Genomic DNA, 23648 nt, shown 5'->3' on the forward strand with positions numbered 1-23648 from the left:
CAAGGAAGGTGGCAGAGGTGACACTCCTGCTCCTAGAATAAGTTGTTAGCCTTGTTACAAGATAAAAACAGTAAAGGTTTAGTTGGGTCCAACAAGAAATCAGCCAGAAATAGTTAAGAAATAATTGAAATTATTAAGATGACTATTAAAAATGTGGATTTATATTTACTTTTGTTAATGACGAACCCCAGCTTGCGGTAAGGTACTACCTAATAGTAGAAGGGAGCCAACACAACATGACATTCAAAAGTGAAGTTTCTAGAACATGAGGACACACCTATACAATTTCTTCAATGAAATATAAAGTCATTTAATACTCCAGGATATAATGAAATTTTTCTAAACTTGATGATAAATTATTTAGGAGCCTCCTTGGAACTTTCTTATTTTTCATCAATGTATACAAAACCATTTACCATTACAAAATTTCTGTCACAGTAAGTGTGGCAAATAATGCATGGAAAACAGAATGATAATAAGCCAAAGTGTATTTCTTAATTAACAATTTTTATCAACAAACATTGCTGAATTTAAAAAAATGAATAAATCAGTAGTATAATAAAGTCCACATATGGGATGTTTTACTATACAATTAAATGCAAGTAAGATTTGTTTTTTGTATTCATTTCAATGATAAAATTAAGAAGAGAGGAATACTAGAGAAGATGCATTCATTCTCAGGAGTGAATAGGTTTTGAAGTAGAAGTAATACATGACTTTAAATGAAAATATTTTATGGAAAAACTGTAGGCATATCATTTGAGCGGCTGTGTTAAGTTTAAGAAAATTTAGGAAAAAATTTAGGATAAGATTTTAGCATCACATGAAAATTATTTGCTACCTAATTCATGAGCAAGTGGTTGAGGTGCTCAGTCTTTTAGGAAGTAACTGATGTTGTTAATTTTATTTTAAATAAATATAGTAGACTCTTGGTAATACTTCATGAGATGGGAGTGACCATGAAAATCTTTGGCCCTCTCTGTTTATCTTATGACATAATATTTAATATGACATAATATTTAATAGAGTTATCCAGTGTATGTGTGTTCTGTCTTTTGCTAAAGCACTGGGATTTCAAGTTTATCTTTTCTATGGAAAGAAGTGATTGTTAGTAGTGTGCTGCCAGCAAATATTAAAAATAAACACTTGAGCTATCTCTTTAAGAGGAAGGTGAAGGTATATTAATAAATGAGGTGGTAACTGCTCTGTGAAACTTCTGGTTTGAAATCACATTTTTAAAATGGCTGTTTGGAAATGTTCCCATTGTTTAATTTTGTTCTGTAAAAACTATCAAAACAACACTTAAAAATCTTATTTTTCTAACTTGTTTTATGATCTTACAAAATGAAGAATTTCAGCAGGATTGGATTGATTTATGAAATATAAAAATACAACATCTGATTCATTTGCAAAAATAATTCGTCGATCCCCAAGAAAGAGATTTATTTGCTAAATTTCAGTGAAAACTAAAAACTAGTATTATAATTTCCTCAACATGGCCAACAGTGTATTTCTTCCAGTTGGCTTAACACATTTCTCAGAGATATCTTTTTCAGCTGTTAAAACCAAGAATCAAATTAAACTAGCTCTTCAAATTGCTGTATCTCTAAGTGGTAAACAAGGTTTTCAAAGCTAACAACACATTTAGTCATCTTTGAAATAATATTTTTAGCAAGAGAAAAATTTTATTCAAATCATAAAAACAGTCTAATTTTTTATTTAGTTTATTTGAGCTTTATATACTTTTTTAAAAACCATTTACATTTTGGAGAACTTTACACTGTATGTAATCTATCAGATCAGAAGTACATAGGTTGAATTTATAAATACATGTAATTTGGGGCACTTGATGAAGTGTTTGACTGTCTGCACATTTGGAAATGGCTTCCCAGAGGATCTTTAGGAGGCTAATTCCCCTAACGTAGGTCGCAAGATGTTGAGTCATTGTGCTCTGGTGAGGGTCCTTTTGAAAGATACTTTTTTGTCTGTGGCCATGCCACCCTGAACAAGCTTGATCCCATCTGATCTCAGAAGCTAAGCAAGGTCAGGCCTGGTTAGTACTTGAATGGGAGACCACCTAGGAATACCAAGTGCTGTAGGCATAAAAAATAAAAATAAGAGATTGTAAACTGGCAGGGTCCTTTCAATCTGTGAGGTCAACCTCACCTAAAAATAAATAAATAAATAAATAAAAGATACTTTTTCATGGAGTTAGACATTTGATAAAGCATTACATTCCATATACTTTTATGGGAAAAAAAAAACAAAATATGTGTTTGGGGTATATTGCTGATATTGGTTAGAAATTTTGCTAATTCTTCTGTGTCAGTTTCTCTTAAGACATTGTAGAATATCTGCTCTGAAATTAAGAAAACTGAGAGTAGTAAAATTTTATTACTGCTTCATTTTAGAACCTAAAAACTGTTATAATTAATTTTCTAATTATCTCTACCTCTCATCAGCAAAATAGGGATTTGGACATGTTCATCAATGCCTCTAAAAACTTCAACCTCAATATCACGTGGGCTGCCAGCTTCTCAGGTAAAAACCTTTGAGGTGGAGGTAATACATTGAAAAAGTGATGTAGGAGTTGAGAAAGGGGGCTCTGGAGACAGACAAATGTGTTTGAAACCTCTCTTTGCCACTTATCTGCTGAGGGACCTTGAGCAAATATCTAAACCCCTCTCTAGACCTTAGAGTTCATCATTAAGAGAAGATAACAATACTATCTTCTAGAATTGTTGCATGGATTAAATTAGATTATATATACCAGTGCCGACCATGGCGTCAGGCTCAGCACATGCTCCTGACCCCTGCCCCACTACCACCACTAATAGCATTGCTGCAGCCGCTGTCCTGACACTACCAGCCTCATCCCCATCCATGCTTCAGAAGTGAAAAATGCAAATGACTCATAGTTTCAGGAAATGGAAATATTTAAAACAGAATGAGATTTTAGTAGGCATGCGGAAAATGTGGAAATTAAATCATGCTCTAAAGAGCGCAGCTTTTGCTATCTCTTTTTTTTTTTTTTTAACCTTACTGTGATTCACTAATGAAGATATGCTAGGCAAAAAAATCTAAAAATGTAAAGGGTGGGACTTATGTCAAAGTTAAGAACATTGCTTGACATACCTGGGTGTTTGAATTCTGTGTTACTTACTATACTGCACTGTGCTGTTGGTCAAATTACCTAAGCTTTCTGAACCCGTTTCCTTGTGTATAAAAATAGCTAGTAGCCATGTAAAGTAAGAATTAAATGAGATAAGAAAGTACTCAATTTAGTGCTTGAAATGTAACTTTTCACTAAATGGTAACTATGTTTCATCATCATTACTATACAGTACTGTTTTGGTCAAAACACAACCAATTTGAAGAAAAATAAAATCATTAGTGTTGCATATCACTTGTTTATCAAACAAAGTGTATAGAATTCAGAAAAGAATTAGAAAATTGCAGTGAGGAGAGGCTTTTTAAAAAAAAAAAATGTCTGAATTCTTGGAGCATTTATCTTGAGAAAGGCAATATCTATGAGCATGTGAATGATGATTTGCAATAACTGTCTCAGTGAGGACCTAACGGTCTAGCTTCAATTGTGGGAAAAATCTATTTCATGAATCTTTATAGATGCTACAATTCCTGGGTGGGCAAAGGGAGAATATGGAACGTTGAAGGACTCTTTAGGACTAGGATGAGTTTATACCAAATTGGGGGGACTTAAATACAGTGAAAGTTGTATTGCAGAAGGAACTAAGTAATCCCTCTCTGCTACTGTTGGGATCTGAGGTCACTGCTAATTAGGAAGTGAGGGACAAATCAGTGTCCCTGGTAGGGAGCATCTGGGGTATTGCCGAATAGGAAATATGGAGCAATTGAAGTGTTGTGGAAATGCCATTTCTTGTTAATAGGATTCTAGTGGTATCTGTATTTTCATGGCCACGTGCAGCCTATTTCAGTGGAGGAGAGTTGCAGGAATTCCTGGTAAAACCATTCTAGTTAAGGGCACAGCTTTGTGTGTCAGCCTTCCCAGCTTCAAATCCCAGCTGCACTTCTTGCTGGCTATCTGACCTGAACCAAGCTACTTAGTTTCTCTGAACCTCAGTTTCCTTATCTGTAAATGAAGATAATAGAGTTGTTGTTAGGGTTAAATGAACTTGAGCTCTTAAAGGCTGTTCCTGGGACATAGTAAGTGTTTACCAAATGCAGTTATCCTTATTAATGAAAGTAGATTCTGCCTTCTCAAAAAAGGGTCTTCTGTTTGATTTTAACAGCTGGAACCCAGGCTGGAGAAGAGATGCCTGTTGTTTCAAAAACCAACATTAAGGAGTACAAAGATAGCTTCTCTAATGAAAAGTTTGATTTTCGAAACCACCCAAATATCACTTTCTTTGTTTATGTCAGTAATTTCACCTGGCCCATCAAAATCCAGGTAAGATATGCTTTTCAGTCTCACCTGCAGACATTGTGAAATCCCTTTAGTACAGAACAAATTTGCTAATTTGGAACTTGCAGTAAATGATATGTACAATATTGCTTTGCCTCTGTAGTATCTATGGCAAAGGAATGCAGAGCACGTGAGTAGAGTAAAGAAGATTATAATGGAGATGGTGTAAATCACATAAAGGAAAATTATCAGTGCTTTTGAAAACAACTTGACACAAACAAATTTGTTAATTGCAGCTGTAATTTCATTGAGCACTTGCCATGTAAATGCCTAAAGTGCTACACAAAGAGCTTTAATTCTGAAGTGAATAAGGTGGGAATCAAGGAAACAAACACATATATAATCTGTGAAAGCCAGAGTGTGGAAAGTGCCACATGAAAAAATCTCCAAATGCTTTCTGAGTTTAAAGGAGAGTAGAGTAGGATAGAGTGTAACAGAAGGCAGCTCAAGGTCGTGTTAAAGAGCCTAGGCCCTTGCAGTCGGACAGACATGAGTTTGAGTTCCAGCTTGCTCATATACAGTTTATGTACCCTCTTAATATCTCAGATTTTTTTGTATATGTGCCCTAAAAGAGTAGGTCTAAGGGCTCATGTGACCTGCTGCATCCATCTGCTGTTATCCATCTGCTTATTTTCTCTGTCCTCAGGGAACCAGCAGACTCCCTCTTATCTAAGAACTATGGCCCTATTTGTACTTTTAATGATCATCCACCACTATATCTTTCAGGCCTTGACTCAATATTTTCTGCTTTTACTCACTTCATTTTGGTAAATGTGGAATTTAAGGATGGGTGGACTTTCAGGGACTGGTTTACCTTTAGCCACGGAAGCATGGTCACCAGGCTAGGGCTGGGGCAGTTTGCCGACTCAGAAACATGACCAATTGAAGCAAGCTGTCACTGATCAATTAGGATTGCATTCCTAATTGGGGTTGCATTCTAGTTCTAGTGGTTTTGTGTTCACGCCTTTGGACTGTGACTAAAGAACAGTCTTTTTCCTTTCTGGAATGTGGAGGGCAGGCTCCGTCAGCACCCTCTTTTCTTTCCTTGTTCTAGATGGTCTACAAATTTGTTCACCCTCTAATCTGCTTCTGCCTTTGCTCTTGTATACAGTATGCTTCTCTCCACAGCCAGCCTTCTTGTAAGCATTGACTATACTCCTCATTTTTATTTCCTCTTATGCAGTCACCCATCAGCCCACAATAGTCTGCCTCATTCCCTCACCACATCCCGAAATTGCCCTGTCTTAATGGACTCCAGTGACTAAATTCTGCAGTCCCCGCTCCTTCTCGTAAAGTGATTTGAGTCACTGTCTTTCTTGCCTTCCTGGTCCTCTCTTTCCCTGATTCTCTGGCCAGTCTTTAGGGAATCTTTTTCCTTAAACATTGGGGTTGTCTGGGATTCAGGCATTGGTTCTCTTCTGTCTTCATCCCAGTTTCCCTGGGTAATTCCATCCCACTGGTAGGACTTTTGGTACTACTTCTGTACTGGTGATTCTCAGTGCTGTGTCTCCAGCCCAGCTGATACTTGAGCTCCAGACCAGTACTCTTGGTTGCTGCCTAGATGTCTCTATTTGGATATTCACAAGCTTCCAGCACTCAGCACATCACCATTCTCATGGACTTAGCTCCGAACACTGTGCTTCTTTTGTCAGTGAACAGCTCCACCATTGATCTTGTTGCACAAGCCAGGACACTGGAAATCGTTTGCATTCCTGGGATAAACCTGACTTGGGCATAACATATTATTTTCTTTCTTTATGCATTGCTAGATTCAATTTGCTAATATTTCAGTTAGAACGTTGTATCTCTTTCATGAATGAGAGTATCCAATAATATTCCTTTCCTCTTTGTTATGGTTTTTATTTCAAGGTTAAACTGACCTTTAATAAAAATTGAGGCATTTTATTTCTTATATCTGGAAGAGATTATATAAGTTTAGAGTTGTATGAATCTTGAATACTTGATAATCTCTCTTGTAAAATCATTTTATTCTGGTATTTTATTTGAGGAATTTTTTTTTAATGCTGATTCAACTTTAATAGTTATAGGATATTGGATTTTATCTTGTTTAAGTCACTTAAGATAATTTTTTCTAGACTTAATTTCATAAATTTTCTTTTTTTAATTGTGAATTATACTTCAGTCATTTTTGTTTACAACTCTGGGGATTCATAGTTAACATCCTTGCCCATGAGCTTCTTATAGAAAAGTTTCTACCTTATGTTCCACATTATTCTGCTGTGCTTTGTCCAGATAAACCTTTATAAGTCAGCTGCCATCCAGTTTCACGCAGTATTTTGCCCACAATTTTTACTTGGGAAAGCCAAGTCCTCCAGGATCGCATTGTACACGGCTCTCAGGATGCTTTTGCTCATTTTTTTGGTACGGCTTTTTCAAGTTGGCTTAGGCAGAATTTTCTGAACAGTGAAGACAACATGCTTCCCACTGAACTTTTTCTCTAATTCATATACTAGCGGGACTTGAATTTTCTGGAAAGATTTCAGTTGAGGAAAGGTACAAAGATTATAATAGCTTTTTGACTGCCACCAACTTTAGTTTCCTTGGCCGCTGCTGTATTCAGCTCCCTTAGCTGGGCCTTGAGGTTTTGAGTTCATCTCCAGCTTAAGGAGAGACTGGGAAATGCCAGGCTCAAACTCGTCCAGGTTCTGGCTCTTGGGCTTCACGATCTTCATGTTCAAACTGAGCATGGCCTTCTCCTTGGTGAGTAAGTGTCAGCCTGGGGAGAGCTATTTCATGTATTTTCAAATGTGTTGACACAAAGTTATTTACGTTGTCCTCTTATCTAATCTTTGCAGCACCTTTGTTTTAGTGTACTGAATCATACACTTAAAAATGCTTAAAACGATAATTTTTATCTTATATATATTTCACTCAAGCCAAAAAAAAAAAAGTTTTAAAAATTGCATCAACTTTTTTTTTTTGTAGATATAGACTTATTTTAAATTTGTATGAAAAAGCAAAGATTCTAGACAAGCTATAACAGTTTTGAAAAAGAGGAATAATGTGGGAGGAATCAATATATGCAGTGTTAAGGCTTACTGTTTATCAACAGTAACCAATACATTGTGGTTGTTGGTGGAGGGATACACATAAATCAGCAGAATAGAAATAAGAAGCCTGAAATAGAACTACATAAATATGTCCAATTGATTTTTGACAGAGGTATAAAGACAATTCAATAGAGGAAGGATAGCTTTTTCAAAAAATGATGCTGGAACAATTGGACAACTAGAAGCAAATAAATGAGCTTCAATCTAAACCTCATATCTTACACAAAAATTAACTCAGTGTGGATCACAGATAGAAATGCATGACACAAAACTATAAAACTTTTAAGAAAAAGAAATAGAAAATCTTTGTATCCTAAGGCTAGGTAAAAGGTTTTTAGACTTGACAACAAGAATATAACCCATAAAAAGAAAATTTGATAAATTGGACTTCATCAAAACAAAAAGCTTTTTCTCTGCGAGAGTCTCTGGTAAGAGTATGAATAAATAAGCTACATATTGGGAGAAAGTATTTACAAACCGCAGGTCTGACAAAGCACTTGTATCTGGAATATAAGATGAATTCTCAAAATTCAATATTAAAACAGTTTAGAAAATGGACAAAAGATGTGAAAAGACATTTCACCAAAGAGGATATACATATATCAAATAACCACAACAGCTATTAAAGAAATGCAAATTAAAATCAATGAAATATCACTGCACACTTATCAAAATGGCTAAAATTAAGAATAGTAATAACACCAAATGCTAGAGAGGATGCCGTGAAATTGAATTATGTGTACATTGCTGGTGTGAAAGTAAGATGGGTACAACCACTCTGGAAAATAGTTTGTCATTTTTTTATAAAATTAAGCTTGCACTTAGTATACAACCCAGCAATTGCATTCCTGAGTATTTATCCCAGAGAAATGAAAATCGATGTTCACACAAACACCTGTACAGTAATCTTTAGCAACTTTATTCATAATTACTCCAAACTGGAAACAACTCAAATATTCTTCAGCAGGTGAATGGTTAAATAAACTGTGCTACATACATATCATGGACTAATACTCAGCAGTAAAAAGAAACAAACTGTTGATGCAACAACTTGAATAAAGGAAATTTTGCTGAGTGGGGAAAAATTTTTTTAAAGAAATTTACTTATTGCATGATTTCGTTTCTATAACATTTGAAAATAAAAATTTTAGATTGAAAATAGATATAGATATAATTCGACGCTTCAACTTTCTCTGACTTTGTCCTTGACCTGTAGGCACACCTTTTTTTAAAGGGGTCATCTGATTAGGTCAGGCCCACCCACACACAAGGGCAGGGGATTATACAAGGTATACATACCAACTTAGTGGGGGCCAATTAGGGATTTAGGTTATTTGAGCACAAGGAGGTTGAGCTGTAGGCTCCAGTCAGTACAATTTCAATTTAGTAAAACCTCCTAGCACTATCAAAGTGTAGATCAAATACATTTGCTAAAAGTTGATTTGGGCTCTAGTAAGTATTTATTGGCTTGTTTTAAGATGAGATTGTTTTCATACTGACATACCTCATGATATTCTGAATCCATTCAAACTTCATGCTTTGTTACTTATAGCTAAAAAATGATTATTAATATTTTTAAGATTCTTAGTGAAAATCTTGACTTACGCTGCTGACGTGTTTCCCATCTGGAAAGAGGGCTCTGTGCACATAAACAGGCTTTTGTGCTTGAGATAGCCGTGCTGTTGCCAGTGCAGAGTTCTTAGTTTTTTTCCTCCCGATGCCCTGTTGCTCCACCCTCTGAAAGTCACTGAAATGGTTTCAGAGTATTTCCATCTAAAGGGATCTCTTCCCCACGCTTACTTTTAAAAGTACTAATTTTAAGTTTAAGCATCAAAGAGATGTCGATTTTGTGCCTGATTTTTTTGGTGCTCTTTACCTGGGCTGGATCACTCACTTGGATAAGATCCTCTTATGAAAGCTGCATTCAGGAGCACTTTTGAAAATAAACGATGGCGTGCTCACCACTTAGTTTGCCAAGCTTTCCTTGAAAAAGCAGGTAAGTTCTATTGAAAATGTGTCTTTTTGCTCTTTGGTATAACTAACTGCAGTATTTACAGACAGCGTAACTAGACCTGTGGCATTGTGTGTTCTCAGTGTCTTCACGTGACGCTGATTCTCTCTGCACTTGAGGCTGTATCTGTGTGTGCACTGTGTGGAGTGCTGAGCTTGCGTCTTCCTAGGCAGTTGCAGTCATGTTCTCAACAAAGGGAGCTCTAAGTTTCTTTATTGCTCTATTTTCCTCAGAGTCTTAGCCTTTCTAAGTATAATTAGCTCTTAAACACATGCATGCACACTTAGAGACTGTGTACAAGTTTAGTAAAAATGTAGAGACCTATTTAAAGAAGAGAATAGGGAAATGTCTGAATGGTGCAATGTAGGCCATTCAGTTAAATTTCAGTGTAGCTTTCAGTGCCGGCAAAATAACTTTGGTCTTTCTCCTTCTTTAAAGCAAAATAACTGAGGAAATCTAATTCTCTACCCAGAAATTCATGTAAACATTGGTGCTTTAAAAATGGTAACGCTAAACTCAAGTTTCTTCACTCTGAACCAATCCCAGGATTCTTTTCCGTAATTAGGAACAGATTAAAACCTGTAACCGCTAACTGAGGGAATTCGAAACTAACTGTAAAAATCTTTGTAGATGCTGTTTTTTTTAAAAACCCACCCAGACTGAAAAGACCTGTGTGTAGTCAGGTGGTGGGTGTGTTTGGGCCAGTTGGGCCCGATTTGGGTTAGTCGCTCCTGTGGTTGATCGCTGCTCCCTCAGCCCCGGCTTCCTGAAAGGGGTCCTAGTTGTTCTCCCCAGCGAGCAGGGACTCAGCTGGCTTATCCAGGCCCATTGTTTGGGAGGGTAAGTATTTAGGATAGAGAATGGATAGGTTAGGCAGACATGTGAGTTGGGAAGGTGGGTAGTAAAGCTGAGATTCTGGCTTGTTACTGGCTCTGCAACAGAGGTTGTTATTGTAATGTGGAGCGAATATTGAAGCCCTCTCCATGCTGGGTGTTTCATCTGCTGCTTTATGTAAGAGGCTAGTGTTCACAAGTGAAGGCAACAGAATTTGTCCTGAGAACTGAGCATTCATTTAGAGTTCAGAGTTAATGTTTGTGGGTGCTAACAGGATTGCTATACTGAGCAAAGGATGTATGAAACTTTTGTTTACTCGGATATACTTTTTTTAGTAAAAGTTTTATTGAGATATAATTCACATATCATACAATTCACCCATTTAAAGCATACAATTTAGTGGTTTTTAATATATTCACAGAGTTGTGCAACCATGACCACAATCAACTTTAGAATATTTTCATCACCCCAAAAAAGAAATCCTGTACCCATTAGCAGTCATTTCCCATTCCTTCCTCTCCCTAGCCCCTGGCAACCACCAGTCTACTTTCCATCTCTATGAATTTGCCTATTCTGACATTTCATATAAATTAAATCACATAGTATGTGGTCCTTTGTGACCGGCTTCTTCATTTAGCACAGTGTTTTCAAAGTTCGTCCATATTTAGTATGTTTCAGTGTTTTATTCCTTTTTAAGATTGAATAATGTTCCCTTGTATGGATATACCATATCGTTTATCCATTCATCTGTTGATGGATATTTGGGTTATTTCCACTCTTTGTTATGAATAATATCAGATATACTTTTAATGTTTGTATTTGTTGTATAATAATAATGATGTATACAAAAACCTCCTGGTGTTAGATATCTGTACCTTAAGAGTTTTAAGAATTAAAGAGCCTTGAAATACAGTTAGAAGTAAACTATAAGTATGAGTCTTTATTTGTTTCAAGTAGCATTGAAGATTCTTGTACTACCTGATGATTTTCATCATGATCATTATTTATTATTCCTTCTTCTTAAAGCCTCCTTTCCTGCTTTTCACATGCAGCTTTGGCTGCTGCTTCTCAGCTCTTGAATGACATCATTCCCTTGGGTTTCCTCTGGACCCTTTCTCCCTGGATAGTCTCATTTACATCCTTTATAAACACCACCTATGGCTAGGATGCATAAATCTTCGACTCTAGCAGACCTCTTTCCTGAGATCTCCATAGCCAGGACCCACTAGGCTTTCTTTAACATCCATTCATTCAACAGACTTTCTGGCTCAGAAAGAACAGCAGCCATGAACGGACAGCAGGAGCTATGTCAGATGCTAGCTGATGGGGCTGTGACCCCATGCTGTTGAGGAGAGTATCCCATGTCGCCTGAGTCTGAGTGAGGAGGGAGGGGAAACATCAGAGCTGAGTCCTAAGGAACATGAAGTTTGGAGGTGGTGATGTTTGGAGTAGGATAAGGGTGTGTGTCCAATCACTCTCGAGAACTACCAATTTAGTGGAGCTGAAGTGACAGCCCTGTGAGATGCTAGAGAGCTAGGCAGAGGCTATAATGGATTGGAAGTTTTAGTTGAGGAGTTTAGCCTGAAAACCACTGAGTCACTGAAATGCTTAAAGCCAAAAAGTGACCAAAGTTTTATGTTTTTGAAAGACCCTCTGGCAGCAGTTGGGAGAATGGGTTGGAAGGACCCAGGCCCAAGTTGGGGAGTCCAGGGGGAATTCGTGTGTAGAAACCCAGGGGAGGAGTCCATCTGATGAGCCCTAGTCATATCCCATAGCGACTTCCTTTCCTCGCCTGTGCCTCCACAGCCATAGACTTGTCTGGTTTCTTACTCTGCAAAGATTTCCTTAAGGGCAAAGACTGTGTTTTATATTTCTGTGTCCTGGGTGTCGTAGCATAGTGTTAATCAGTTGTAGACACTATAAATATGTGATAGGTTCATGCGTAGTTGTAGGTACAAGAGCTTTAGGATTGGTACAGAATGTTGTTCTTTTTTGAAGCTTTTTAACTTTCATAAAGGTAGTGACAGCTTTTTCTGATACTGTCAGAGTGATTGCTGACCAGTGGTAAGTAGCCAGCTGGAGTCGGAGACCAAGAATTTGTCATCCCAGTCTACACAGTGTGGTATTAAGAGGACCAAATTGTTCTAGGTTGGAATTTTGTTAAAAGAGTTGAGAGGCAGAAGAAAAGAAAGGGAGGAAGACACAAACAGCCTTGATTTTACAGAGAGGGTAGTTAGGAGTTACTGTACATATTGAAACATTTAAGAATGAAGTGACAGGATTTGCTTCAAAATACTATGGTCATGAGGAAAATGGGTAGAGTATATATGAAACAAGATTGGTTATGAGTTGGTAATTATTAAAGCTGAGTTCATTATACTATTCTCTCTACTTTTTAAATACTTTAATATTTTCTATTATAAATAATGAAAAAAAGATAACATGGACGATAGAATAAGAAATAAAGGTCCAAGTATATTACTTAACCTTCCTAAAGGTAGTTTCCTAAAGGTAGCCTTATCTGGGCCTGCCACCTAGGCCAGCTGGGACATGGTACAACTAGGCCAACTGGGAAGTATCTTGAAACTGACCTTCCGTTTTACTTTTCAGGAAGCACACAGCATCATACTAAGGTTTTACCAGTCATTGGCCACTGTTGGGCAATCTCTAGGACAGTCAGGGATCAGGAGCAAAACTTTTGTAGCCCAGCACACCTGAAAATGGCAGAGGGAGCTACCGAGAGCTATTGACTTCACCCCAAACAGAGGTGCATCAGAGGCCCAAGGAGTTCTTCCCATGGGCTGTGAGGCCTGGGAAGCTACTGCGCAGTGGGCCATGACTGTACTGTCTCCTGCAGCTGTTGTGGATATAGGCACATCCTCTGCCTGTATCGATTTCCTGTCTCTGTTGGCATCTTTCTGTCACCATCACCCTCAGGAAAACGATACAGAATCTACCAGAGGCACAGAGAACAGTAGTTTAACCTTACTGGAAGATGGGAGAGAAGATGTTGACCTAAATCACCTTCTGTTACAGTAGTGATAAAAAAGTAACCCCCATAAGAACTAAAAAAGAATTTAAATTAAAGATGGAGGCCTCTGGAGAAATGAGGAGGGGAGGGCAGGAATCAGTTAGCCCTTTGGTACTTGTTGATATTTTAACAAAGTGTATGTAGTTCTTAATGTTTTTTAAATTATTAGTGAACATGATAAAATGGAAGAGGAATTCTGGAGAGTGGTGAAAAGGAATGGCTGAAAGGAAACTTGGGGAAGAAAGCACAGAGCAGTATTGAGGTGGGAGGTTGGGAGTGGATAGATGGTGAGTGTTAGCTTGCATGTCAGGAATTAGTGGCTCAGTGGTATTCACCAGACTGGAGGCTCTGAACAGAGCTTGGGTATGCAGTTTTTGTGCCAGCACAAATCAGCATTAGGTGGGTGGTGTGTGAGGCCAGGTGATGGGCACTAGGATCCAGTCCAGGGCCTGTGGTCTCAATGTAGAGTTTCATATAGAACTTTGTTTTTTTTTGTTTGTTTGTTATATTTTAAAGTTATTTTGTGTCATAGCAAAACTCAAGGAGGTGTCAGCACTAGACCTAGGTTAGAATATGCTCAGCTGGTGGTCACAGAATCTTCTGTCCTTGGCATAGCTGAGGCCTGGGTGGAAAGCCTAAATTCTTAAGAGAGGAGTCATTCCTCTTCTGGCTTCCAGCCTCGCAGTTTCCAAGACTACGTGGCAAGATTGACATGGTGAAGCCAGGAGCCCGGATGGCAGCCATGGCCACTTAGGCCCTTTCTGGTCCTGATGTGAGATCTTCAGCATCTGCAGAGCCTGGCCTCTTGAGAAGAATTAAGGAGCAAAGAGGTCGTAGTCTCAGTGGGCTCCCAGACCAGGTGTTGCTGAGCCCTGGTGGAGCTGCTGATCTCAGAGGGCCATGGGAGCAACCTACAGAGATTCTCCCAGGCACACACAGATCTTGGGTTTTCTCAGAGCCTGATGGGTGTTGCCTCAAAGCCAGGAAGCTTCACCTCACAAGGTGGCCAACTGTCCTTTCCCATCATTTCCCTGTCTTGCATGCTCATATCAATGAAGATCGTTCTTGGTAGAGAAGATAAAGGCAAATTCCCTCTTTCATACCTTCTATATTAACTGTGGTCTGATCCTAGTCATTTCAGTATTCATCCATTCATTCACTTAAGTTTTTGGGTACCTACTTTGCGAGTTGCCCATACTGGATGCAAAATACAAATGTTAAAAAAATTTGTTCTGTGGTAGTTAAGTAGGAAATGTCTTATTTTTCTTATTTTTAGAGTATACTTGGACTCAGCCTCTACTCACCATAGTTGATGAGAAATTCATTCTTAGCCTGTTTTTACAGAGCCCTATCTTCTCTCAGGGACATGTAGAAATCTTTGGGCTTAACTGATCCCAGAGATATGGGGAATGCCCTCCAGTCGACATTCACTGACAGCTGCCTCCCAGTGCCCTGGCCCATGGCCATGAGGTTTGAAGGCGCCTGTCCTCACTCCTACGTGTGAGCGGCTTGGGCACAGAAGAATCACAAGAAGCTCCAAGGATCCCTCCCCTCCCACAAGAGATCAATGTACAAATGGAGTCTTTCACTTCAGATTTTTCTTCTCAGCATGATTTAAAAATACTCAAAAGCCTCATCAGTTTTCCCAAGATCCTCTTGTAACCCTATTCAGAGTATTTTGAAGGACTTAAGTCTTTATCTTTCATCTCTCTTCAGTTTAAAATCCTTCCAAGTCTTCATTTGTCAATGGTTTTGTGTGATCTGTTCTCCAACAGCGGTTTCACTAAAATGTTGTCTTTTACAGAATTGATTTTGCAGTTAGTTTGCATCATCTGACAGTTTGTGAGTAGGGACTGCCCAATTCATGCTTGTTGCTCCAGTGTAATTTTTATTAGCACTCCCCTTCACTTAGTTTGAACAATAAGTTCATCACCCGATCAACTAAACATTAATCCACAAAGACTGACACAGCAGGTGGGGTGTTAAGCAGGGCTGAATGTTACTTAGTCATCAGTCTATTCATAAACATTTAGTCTATTCATAAACATTTTTACGTTATGACTTTTGCTTCCCTAGGAAACATTGTAACTGTGGAGACTTAGATGATTAACATGCAACAAAAGAGGACCCTTTTTAGAGTAATGTGAGTCCTGGGAACCAACCACACTGGCAGCCAGTTTATATAGGTTTGATATGATTTTAAATTGGACATGAATGCGGTGTGGCCCTGTTTCACCAAGAAGCCATGCTGATGGTTGGCATCCCAACGTCGGGGGAGCTGCCCTGAGGAGTGTTATGTGGCTCAGGTCACAGAGATACCTGATAGGTCCTCAGAAGGTGCCACTGGCATTCAAACTTTTTGGCATCTCAAAATAAGTAAAAGCATCTCATGGATTTCTTCAAGTCTAAACACTGAGGACATCCTAATGTTTTAAAATGTTAAACTCTATAAACAATTGAATGGACTAGAGCCCGTTTCTTTCTCCTTCTTTATGTGTTGTAACCTGGAGTCTTCATTCCTCAAGATTGAATAACTTTGTTTATTGTCCTACAGTCTTTTTAAAAAGTTTTTGAGGGGAGGGGGTTAGGAGGCTGGGAGAATAGGGCAAAGGGTTAAAGAAGTACAAATTAGTAGTTGATAGTTGGGCACGGGGAGCATGGAAGAGGTAATGTAGTTAACATTAATATGATGGCAGAGTGGAGGGCCAGGGGAGGGAGAGAGCAATTGGGATAGTTTTATGACATTATAGATGTCTAACCAATGTACTGTATACTTGAAACTAATTTAAATAAATTTATTTTTTACAAAAAAGCTTTTATGTGAGAACTATAGCCATATTCTCAAGAGCCCCCTTATTTAGGACTGGTTACTGTATAAATGAAGGAAGAGCAAAGAATGTGAATTTCTTATCTATAATAAAATGTTATCTTTGTATTTCTAATTATAAATGGTGGCTAAAGGGAGGACACAAAATCTTCAAATTATATGACCCGTAATATTCTGTGGCCTAAATAGGTTAGTATTGGTACTTTATTTATGGAATATCAAAAAGAAAAGACCATCAAAAAGGCAAACAGTGGAAACTTCATCTGCCTCTCCGAGTCTGGCTGTAAAAAGAATGCAAAGCATTGGATTGTTAGGATGCTGGGGCCTGGGCGTAGCACTTTTACCACAGGATGGGAGTTGCTGCCTGACAAATATAGGTGGGAGAGTGGGGTTAGGAAAAGATGCTAATCATTTGCTTCTCTGATTCTTGTCATACTTATTGTCTGTACTGGAATAGTTGTCACCTTATTCAATAATTGTTTCATCCATAGTATCATTCTCTCTCCAAGGAAGGTTGTGTCTGTCTGTCTGTCTGTCTGTCTGTCTTTCTTTCTTTCTTTCTTTCTTTCTTTCTTTCTTTCTTTCTTTCTTTCTTTATTTAGGTTAGGGAGTGATTGAGAGTAGCGAGGATATGAGGAGCTATAAGCCGATGGATAGCAGTATAGTACGGGAATTACTGAGGGGCTTGGGCGTTACTTTCGTTCTCTGTCTCTCTGTCTCTTCTTCCTTCTTACTTCCTTACCTTCTTCTCTTCTTCTCCTTCTTTCTTTTCTCTTTCTTTTTTTTCTTCTTTTTCTCTTCTTTTTCTTTCTTTCTTTCTTTTTTCTTTCTTTCTTTCTTTCTTTCTTTCTTTTTTAAAGATTAAAAAAAAAAAGGAATATACCATAACATCTGGCTAAGACTACATGTATAGTAGATAATAATTATAAGGATACAGTTGTTATACTTAGTAATAAATCCTGCAAATTTTTTATATCCTAATATTTTTGAAATCAAGATGCATCTTACAGTCAGTTTTAAAAGCATTTAGGAATTTTTTATATTCTTGATATAAAGATTATTAACTTTACAATGAAGTTATTTAAGTTCTAGCTTATGTTACGTTGAATGTCAGGTGATATTCAATTTAGTACAATTGAGACACAGGTAAACAAAAGGACAATATCTCAAAGTGAGTACACATTGAGGACATAAATGTCCAAGTAATGAAGGACACAAGGTGAAGCTGCCCACCTTGTCATAGACCAAGAATTGGAATTTGAAGAAAACCAAGAGAGTATTTTGTCTGAATGAAAGCACAGAGAGGTAGCAGGCAAACTGGCTTGCCTGTCATTAGAATTTTCACATAGGAGTCTGACATCAGGCTCTTCAAGGTCAGGCTCTAAGAACCTAGGTATGGTATCATGCATGAGCAGAGGGGCACTGGAGGAGGTGTTTGAAGCCTCATTTAATGTCATAGATGAATTCTGTGACTTGAAGCAAAGCAAGGTATAACAAAACCAATTTTACCATAGGCTAATTGATGCATAAACAAGAGTTAAGTTCATATGGCTATAAGGAAACAACGTCGAACAAAATGACATTATTCGAGGACCTGCTGTAATGCTTTTTGGTTGGCAGTTAACCAAGAAAAAAAACTAAAGGAATGAGATACTTTTCCTAAAGTAAAAAAAATTTTGTTAATCTTTTCTTTAAAATTTTAAGTATGTCTTTCAACTTAACTCTTGAACTGAGAAGGCTGAGTTAATGGTGCTATTTTGTAACCCACCTAACCTCACTACCTATTTTTCTATCACAGATTGCCTTCTCCCAACACAGCAATTTTATGGATCTGGTACAGTTCTTCGTGACTTTCTTCAGGTAATTTCACTTATACAAACTATATCTGTTCTTTAATTCAGACCCTTAATTCCATTAATTATCAGCTCATAAAAGATAAATGAATAATCCTATATTTGCACAACAGATCAAACTAATTGTATTTATATTCCTGAAAATTTACATGTCAGTAATATAAATTCATTCTAATCTGATAAAATGAAAACATGTACTTTGTATGTTCTGAATTTTTGAGGCAGCTTTTCATGTACCTATACTAAAACATAAATAATTTGGCTCTTCATGTGGGGTCTGGGGTTGAAACAACAATTAATAATGATTACTGGTGTGTGCTACATATATGCTTCCTCTTGTTCAAGAGATGATTCAGGTGATTATACATAGTTTTAAAACTATAATGATTTGTTAGGCCCATAGATAGGGTTGCTTTTATTATTATCGGATTTTTCCAGTTTAATTATATTTTTGTGAAAATATTATGTACACATAACTGGAGAACACAAGTGGTGTAGTGCTTATGAGAGGAAGCAGCAGCATCCTGCCCCCGCCTTCCCAGCCCTCTCTTCCCCAATTTAAATTGTTTTAGCTGTGTTTTGCTTCTCCATGCTTACACTATTTCTTATTATTCAGTTCTGTTATCTTTTGATGTCCTACTGTAAAAAATGAGGATTTATTATCTTATGTTACCTCACCCGACACCCCACACCCCTAACATAAAATCCCCTTCCTTCCCCTCATTTAATGTAGTTACATCACAATGCTTAGCTAAATCAGTCATCTCTGTTTATATAATTATGACCATAAAACTCCTATTCACAGCTGAAGTGAACTGTGATTATACTTCCCCATTTTTGGGGTGGGAAATCACTCTTTGCTTATTCTAAATATAGTATTTGCCATAGTTTTGTTTTTTTGGTTTTTTTTTTAATGGTTTTCTATGTAGCTACCCTGATTCATGATGTACTCTGACAGAACTGAAAATTCTCCCAGTTTGGTCAAACACAAGCAGGTGCTCTCCATTTTAGTTTCCTTTGGAGTTGTCTGCCCTAGAACCCTCCAGACTGTTGCTCCCAAGTACACTAGTTTGTGAGGCCTGCTGTACAGCTGTCGTGTTGGGAGTTTCATTGCCTTTGTCTCACATTGAAATTTCTGTTTCCCAGATTTTATGTCTTCATCTCCCTCTTTATTTCCTCCTTTGACTGATCCACATTCTCCAGTAGGTTTTTGAGAACAGGTTCAGGGAAAACTTTTCTGTGGCCTTCCTTGTCTGGAAACATCTTAATTTTACCCTCACGGTTAACTGAAAGATTGAATACAGAATTCTAGGTTGGAAATCATTTTCTCTTAGAATTTAGAAAGCATTATACTGTTTCTTCTAGCTTCCAGTATTAATATTAAAAAGGCTAATACCATTATAATTCTTACTCCTTGTATGGAATCTGTTTTCTCTCCTTGAAAAATTACATCAAAGAATAATATAAAATTACAGGAACACTTAAAAATCATACGTGCCTAGCCTAACAGATTATCACAAATTGAGCATACTCATGTAACTACTGCCCAGGACAAGAGATATAATATTACCAGTACTTTAGAAGCTCCCTGTATTTCCATCAAGTACAATCCTTCTTCCTCAAAGATAATTATTTACCTGACTTCTAAAACAAACCATATATTGCATTTGCCTGTATTAAAAATTTATATAAATTAAATCACTTAAAACAGAAAATTTAAAACAATTTGAACTGAATAATGAAGAAAATATTATGAGCTCGTAGGATGCTGTTAAAGTTGTACTTAGATGGTATAGCTTTAAATCTGTAATTCTGAATCTTAGCTGCCTGGAAGAAGTACTTAGGGGAACTTTTGATGCCCAAGCCATATCCCAAACCAGTTACATCAGAATCTCTGGGGATGGGACTCAAGCAAGCATTTGAAAGCTTCCCAGCTGATTCCAACATGCAGCCAAGGTTGAGAATCACTGCTTTATAAAGATATATACTGCAAAGGAAAAAATGCCCCATTCAGTAAATCAGAAAGAGAACTGATTAAACCTAAAGAGAATAGAAGGAATGGCCTATAAATAGAGCAAAATTGATGATTTAGGGGAAGAAGTATAATAGAGAGGATTGAAAGAACCACAAGTTAGATTTTTAATAAGAATAAGGATACTGTTGATAAGCCCCTGGAAAGTTTGACCATGAAAAAAAGTGAGAAGGTATAAATAATGTCAAAAATAAAGAAGGGCATTACTCCAAATCCTGCAGATTTTTTTCTTCAGAAGAGTACCGTATGAACAACTTCATGAGAATAAATTTGAAGATGGAACAATTTTTAGAAAACTATACAACTTACCAAAACTGACACACAAGAAATAGGAAATCTAAATAGTCCTGTGTCTGTTTTAAAACACAATACATAATTTAAAATTTTCCTGCAAAGATAACTGTAGGCCCAGGTAGCTTCATTGGTAACTTTTACTTTTTTAAGGAAGAAATAATATCGATATTAACCAAATCTTGTAGAGAACAGAAAAAGAGGGTATACTCCCCAACTCATTTAATGAATTTAGCACAACCCGACAAGAATATTATGAGAAATGAATCCAGTCTCACTCATGAAGGAGGAAGCAAAAATCTACCAGAAATAAAAAGACTACTACATCATGACTCAGTTGGGTTTATTCCAGGAATTTCAAGGTTGATTTAGCATCAGAAAGTCAGTCAATGTAATTGACATTAATTGCATAAAGGGGGGGAAGAATATGATCATGTTAATCAATGGGAGAAAACATTCATAAGATTTAATATCATTCATTAAAAAATCTTAGGAAACTAGGACTAGAAAGAACCTTCTTTAAATCTAATAAAGGAACAATATATAAAGCCAACCATATTATTAATGGTAAAATGTTTGAAGCTTTCCCTTCGAATTTAGGGACAAGACAAAGATTCCACTGTCACTTAATTTCATTCCACATTGTCATAGAGGTTCTAGCCAATATGGTAAGACAGGAATAATAAATAAAACACATAAGAATTGGAAAAGGAAATCATCATTACAACATGATTATATTCATAGAAATTTAAAATAATCTAGAAGTAAAGTGTTAAAATTAATAGGTGAATTCAGCAAAGCTGCTAATTATAAGAGCAATATTAAAAAATTAGTTTCATGTTGTTTGGAGGCATACATCTTTTGCAGCTCTTATCAGTAAGAGCAGATGCTGGCATGAAAACCATACAATTATATTTCCCATAGAAGGCCATAAGGTACCCTCCTCTACTCTCTGCCATGAAAGAAATCACTTCCTGGGAAACAGATAGCCTTGTATCAAGAATCCTCTGCATCCTGACGGCCTGGGCTCACGGCTACCTGCTGTAAACTGATGAGATTGAGAAAGAGAATTGGCGCACTACCAAATTGTACTTTTTGATTTAAAGCTCACTTGTAATAGGTTTTTTGTTTTTACTTCAATTGCTAGTATATTTTTTTCCTCAACGTGTAGGAGACCCAGCATCCTGTATAGCCTTTAATTAGTTTCTGGATAGTGATATCTTCACCAAGAAGCAACGGGTTGCATCTCTTGCAATCTCAGAGGGAGATAATAAGAATTCTAATAAAAGTATACTTTAGTATTTCTAGGGGAGAAAATCAGTTACATTTCTATAGTTCACCACCAGAAATAAAATTTACATATGTTTTGCTACTTTTATTAATAAAATTGCTTAAAATTACCACTCATCTAGATGAAGAAAGAATGACCAAGAAAAAATGGAAGGTGGGGAGACGGTTCCCTAGCTCTCCTGGATAATGAGCATTTTGTTGGGCTACAGTGATCAGTGCGGCACTGATGGAAAAGAAACGAGGTTTAAAAAAGCTCAAATTTGTTTTAAGTGATAAAAAATTAAATGGAAATAAAAAGTAGATAGTAACAAACAAGAAGCTAAAAAATCAGTATAGACTTAATGGCCACTAGTCATATGTAACATTTGAGTGCTTGAAATGTAGCTAGTGCGACTGAGAAACTGAATTTTTCATTTTAGTTAATTTTAACTAATTTAAATATAATTTAAAAATTGATACTTGATTCAATTATCAGAAAACTTTTATGTATTTTAAGAACAACCTGGATACGTGAATCTACTTTTTCAAATGTGAGTTTTATGAAATCTAAATACAGATCAGATATTTCCTGGTAAAAATCTAGTGTTCAAATTGAAATGTGCTTATAAACATAAAATACACACTGGATTCCGATGACTTAGTAGAAAATAAGAATGTAAACTATCAGTAATTTTTATATTGGTCACATTTTCAAATGGTGTTTTGGCTATCTTGCATTAAATAAAACTTATTAAAGTTAATTTTACCTGTTTCTTTTTACTTTTTTAATGTGGCTACTAGAACATTTCAGATTACATATGTGGCTCACTTTTAATGTCTATTAAACAATGATATAGATAATACAAAGGGGAAAAGTTTATAGAGACAACATACAAAGCAAAAATATTAAATCTTAATCCAGACTTTTTAAAGCAGAAAATTAGCATGAAGACAAAAATTCTTATAAAATACTAAAAGTAATATATGTTCATAATAAAACTTCAGACAACATAAAAATAAAGTAAAAATTGAGACTTCCCCTAATTCTACTCTTTAGGAATTACCATTGTTAATATTTTGATGTTTATGTTTCCATACTTTTTTCTCTGTGTGTATACACTGCATATAAATTATGGTTTTTCTGATTCTTTGATTTATAAAATGGGCTATCTCCTTACATATTGTTCTGTAACTTGCTTTTTTCACTCAGTATTCTGTGGTTTTTCCCATGTGGAAGTTTAAAACAGCTTTTCCCATAGTTTGAGTATAATATTTTATTAAACCATTCCTCTTTTGACTGACTTAGATTATCCTCAATTTTTGTCGCATATGTCTGCATTTTTCTATAAATATTCTCTCTAGGATTTTTTTAATTCTATAATTGCTATATCAAAATGTGAAAACACTGCCATATGGTCCCTCGGAATGTTATAGCCGCCAGGCCCCGATAGACACACGGACCACCAGAAACCAGTGAGTTATAGGAAACACACTCTTATTCAGCCAGCTGGGTCCGCCAGGGGTATGCAGACCCCAAATTAAGCAGCCCTGAAATGTAGAGGTACAAGGTTTTTAAGCCCTAAACCCCATTCTTCATTCTGTCTGAACACAAAAGTCTATTTTTCTTCTATTTACTACCTGTCAACCCACAGGTCAGTTGTGCAAGTGGGGATACAAAAGCAGAAAGCTTATTGTTAGAATGTTATGTTCCCATGGGTGATAGCCAAGCAGTAATTTCCAAACATTAATTTCTAGCCAGCACAAGAACAGTTGTATGAATTTGCACTCCTACAGCAGGAATGTAATATCTCTTACTATTTCTGCCTATCTCTCATCACTACTATTATTATTTCTCAGCAACCCTAGAATTGTTATTATTTTTAATTTTGCTAATCTGGGAGTTATCATTAGTATCTTGTTTTCATTTGGATTTCTTTCATTATGTTTACTGATCTCTTATAGCCCTGTTTATATCCTACATTTAC

At 36.7% G+C, this 23648-nt stretch overlaps 1 protein-coding gene and 2 pseudogenes across 5 annotated transcripts in view; 2 read left to right on the forward strand and 1 right to left on the reverse strand.

Moving 5' to 3' along the window:
* ATRN (attractin) overlaps positions 1-23648 on the forward strand; it is a 172299-nt gene that overhangs the window by 126331 nt on the left and 22320 nt on the right. For 4 of the 5 annotated variants that reach the window (XM_016139006.2, XM_036229603.1, XM_016138745.2 and 1 more), the window contains exons 23-25: positions 2463-2541; positions 4272-4429; positions 18017-18078. In XM_016139006.2, coding sequence (XP_015994492.2) covers positions 2463-2541; positions 4272-4429; positions 18017-18078 — 299 coding nt within the window. Of the gene's footprint in view, positions 1-2462; positions 2542-4271; positions 4430-18016; positions 18079-21318; positions 22425-23648 lie in introns of those variants that run through there. The other variant, XM_016138922.2, reaches the window with a different exon arrangement.
* Positions 1984-2102, forward strand: LOC118610257 (annotated as a pseudogene).
* Positions 6507-7152, reverse strand: LOC107508531 (annotated as a pseudogene).

Source organism: Rousettus aegyptiacus, unplaced genomic scaffold (assembly GCF_014176215.1).
Source record: "Rousettus aegyptiacus isolate mRouAeg1 unplaced genomic scaffold, mRouAeg1.p scaffold_m13_p_12, whole genome shotgun sequence".
NCBI lineage: Eukaryota > Metazoa > Chordata > Mammalia > Chiroptera > Pteropodidae > Rousettus > Rousettus aegyptiacus.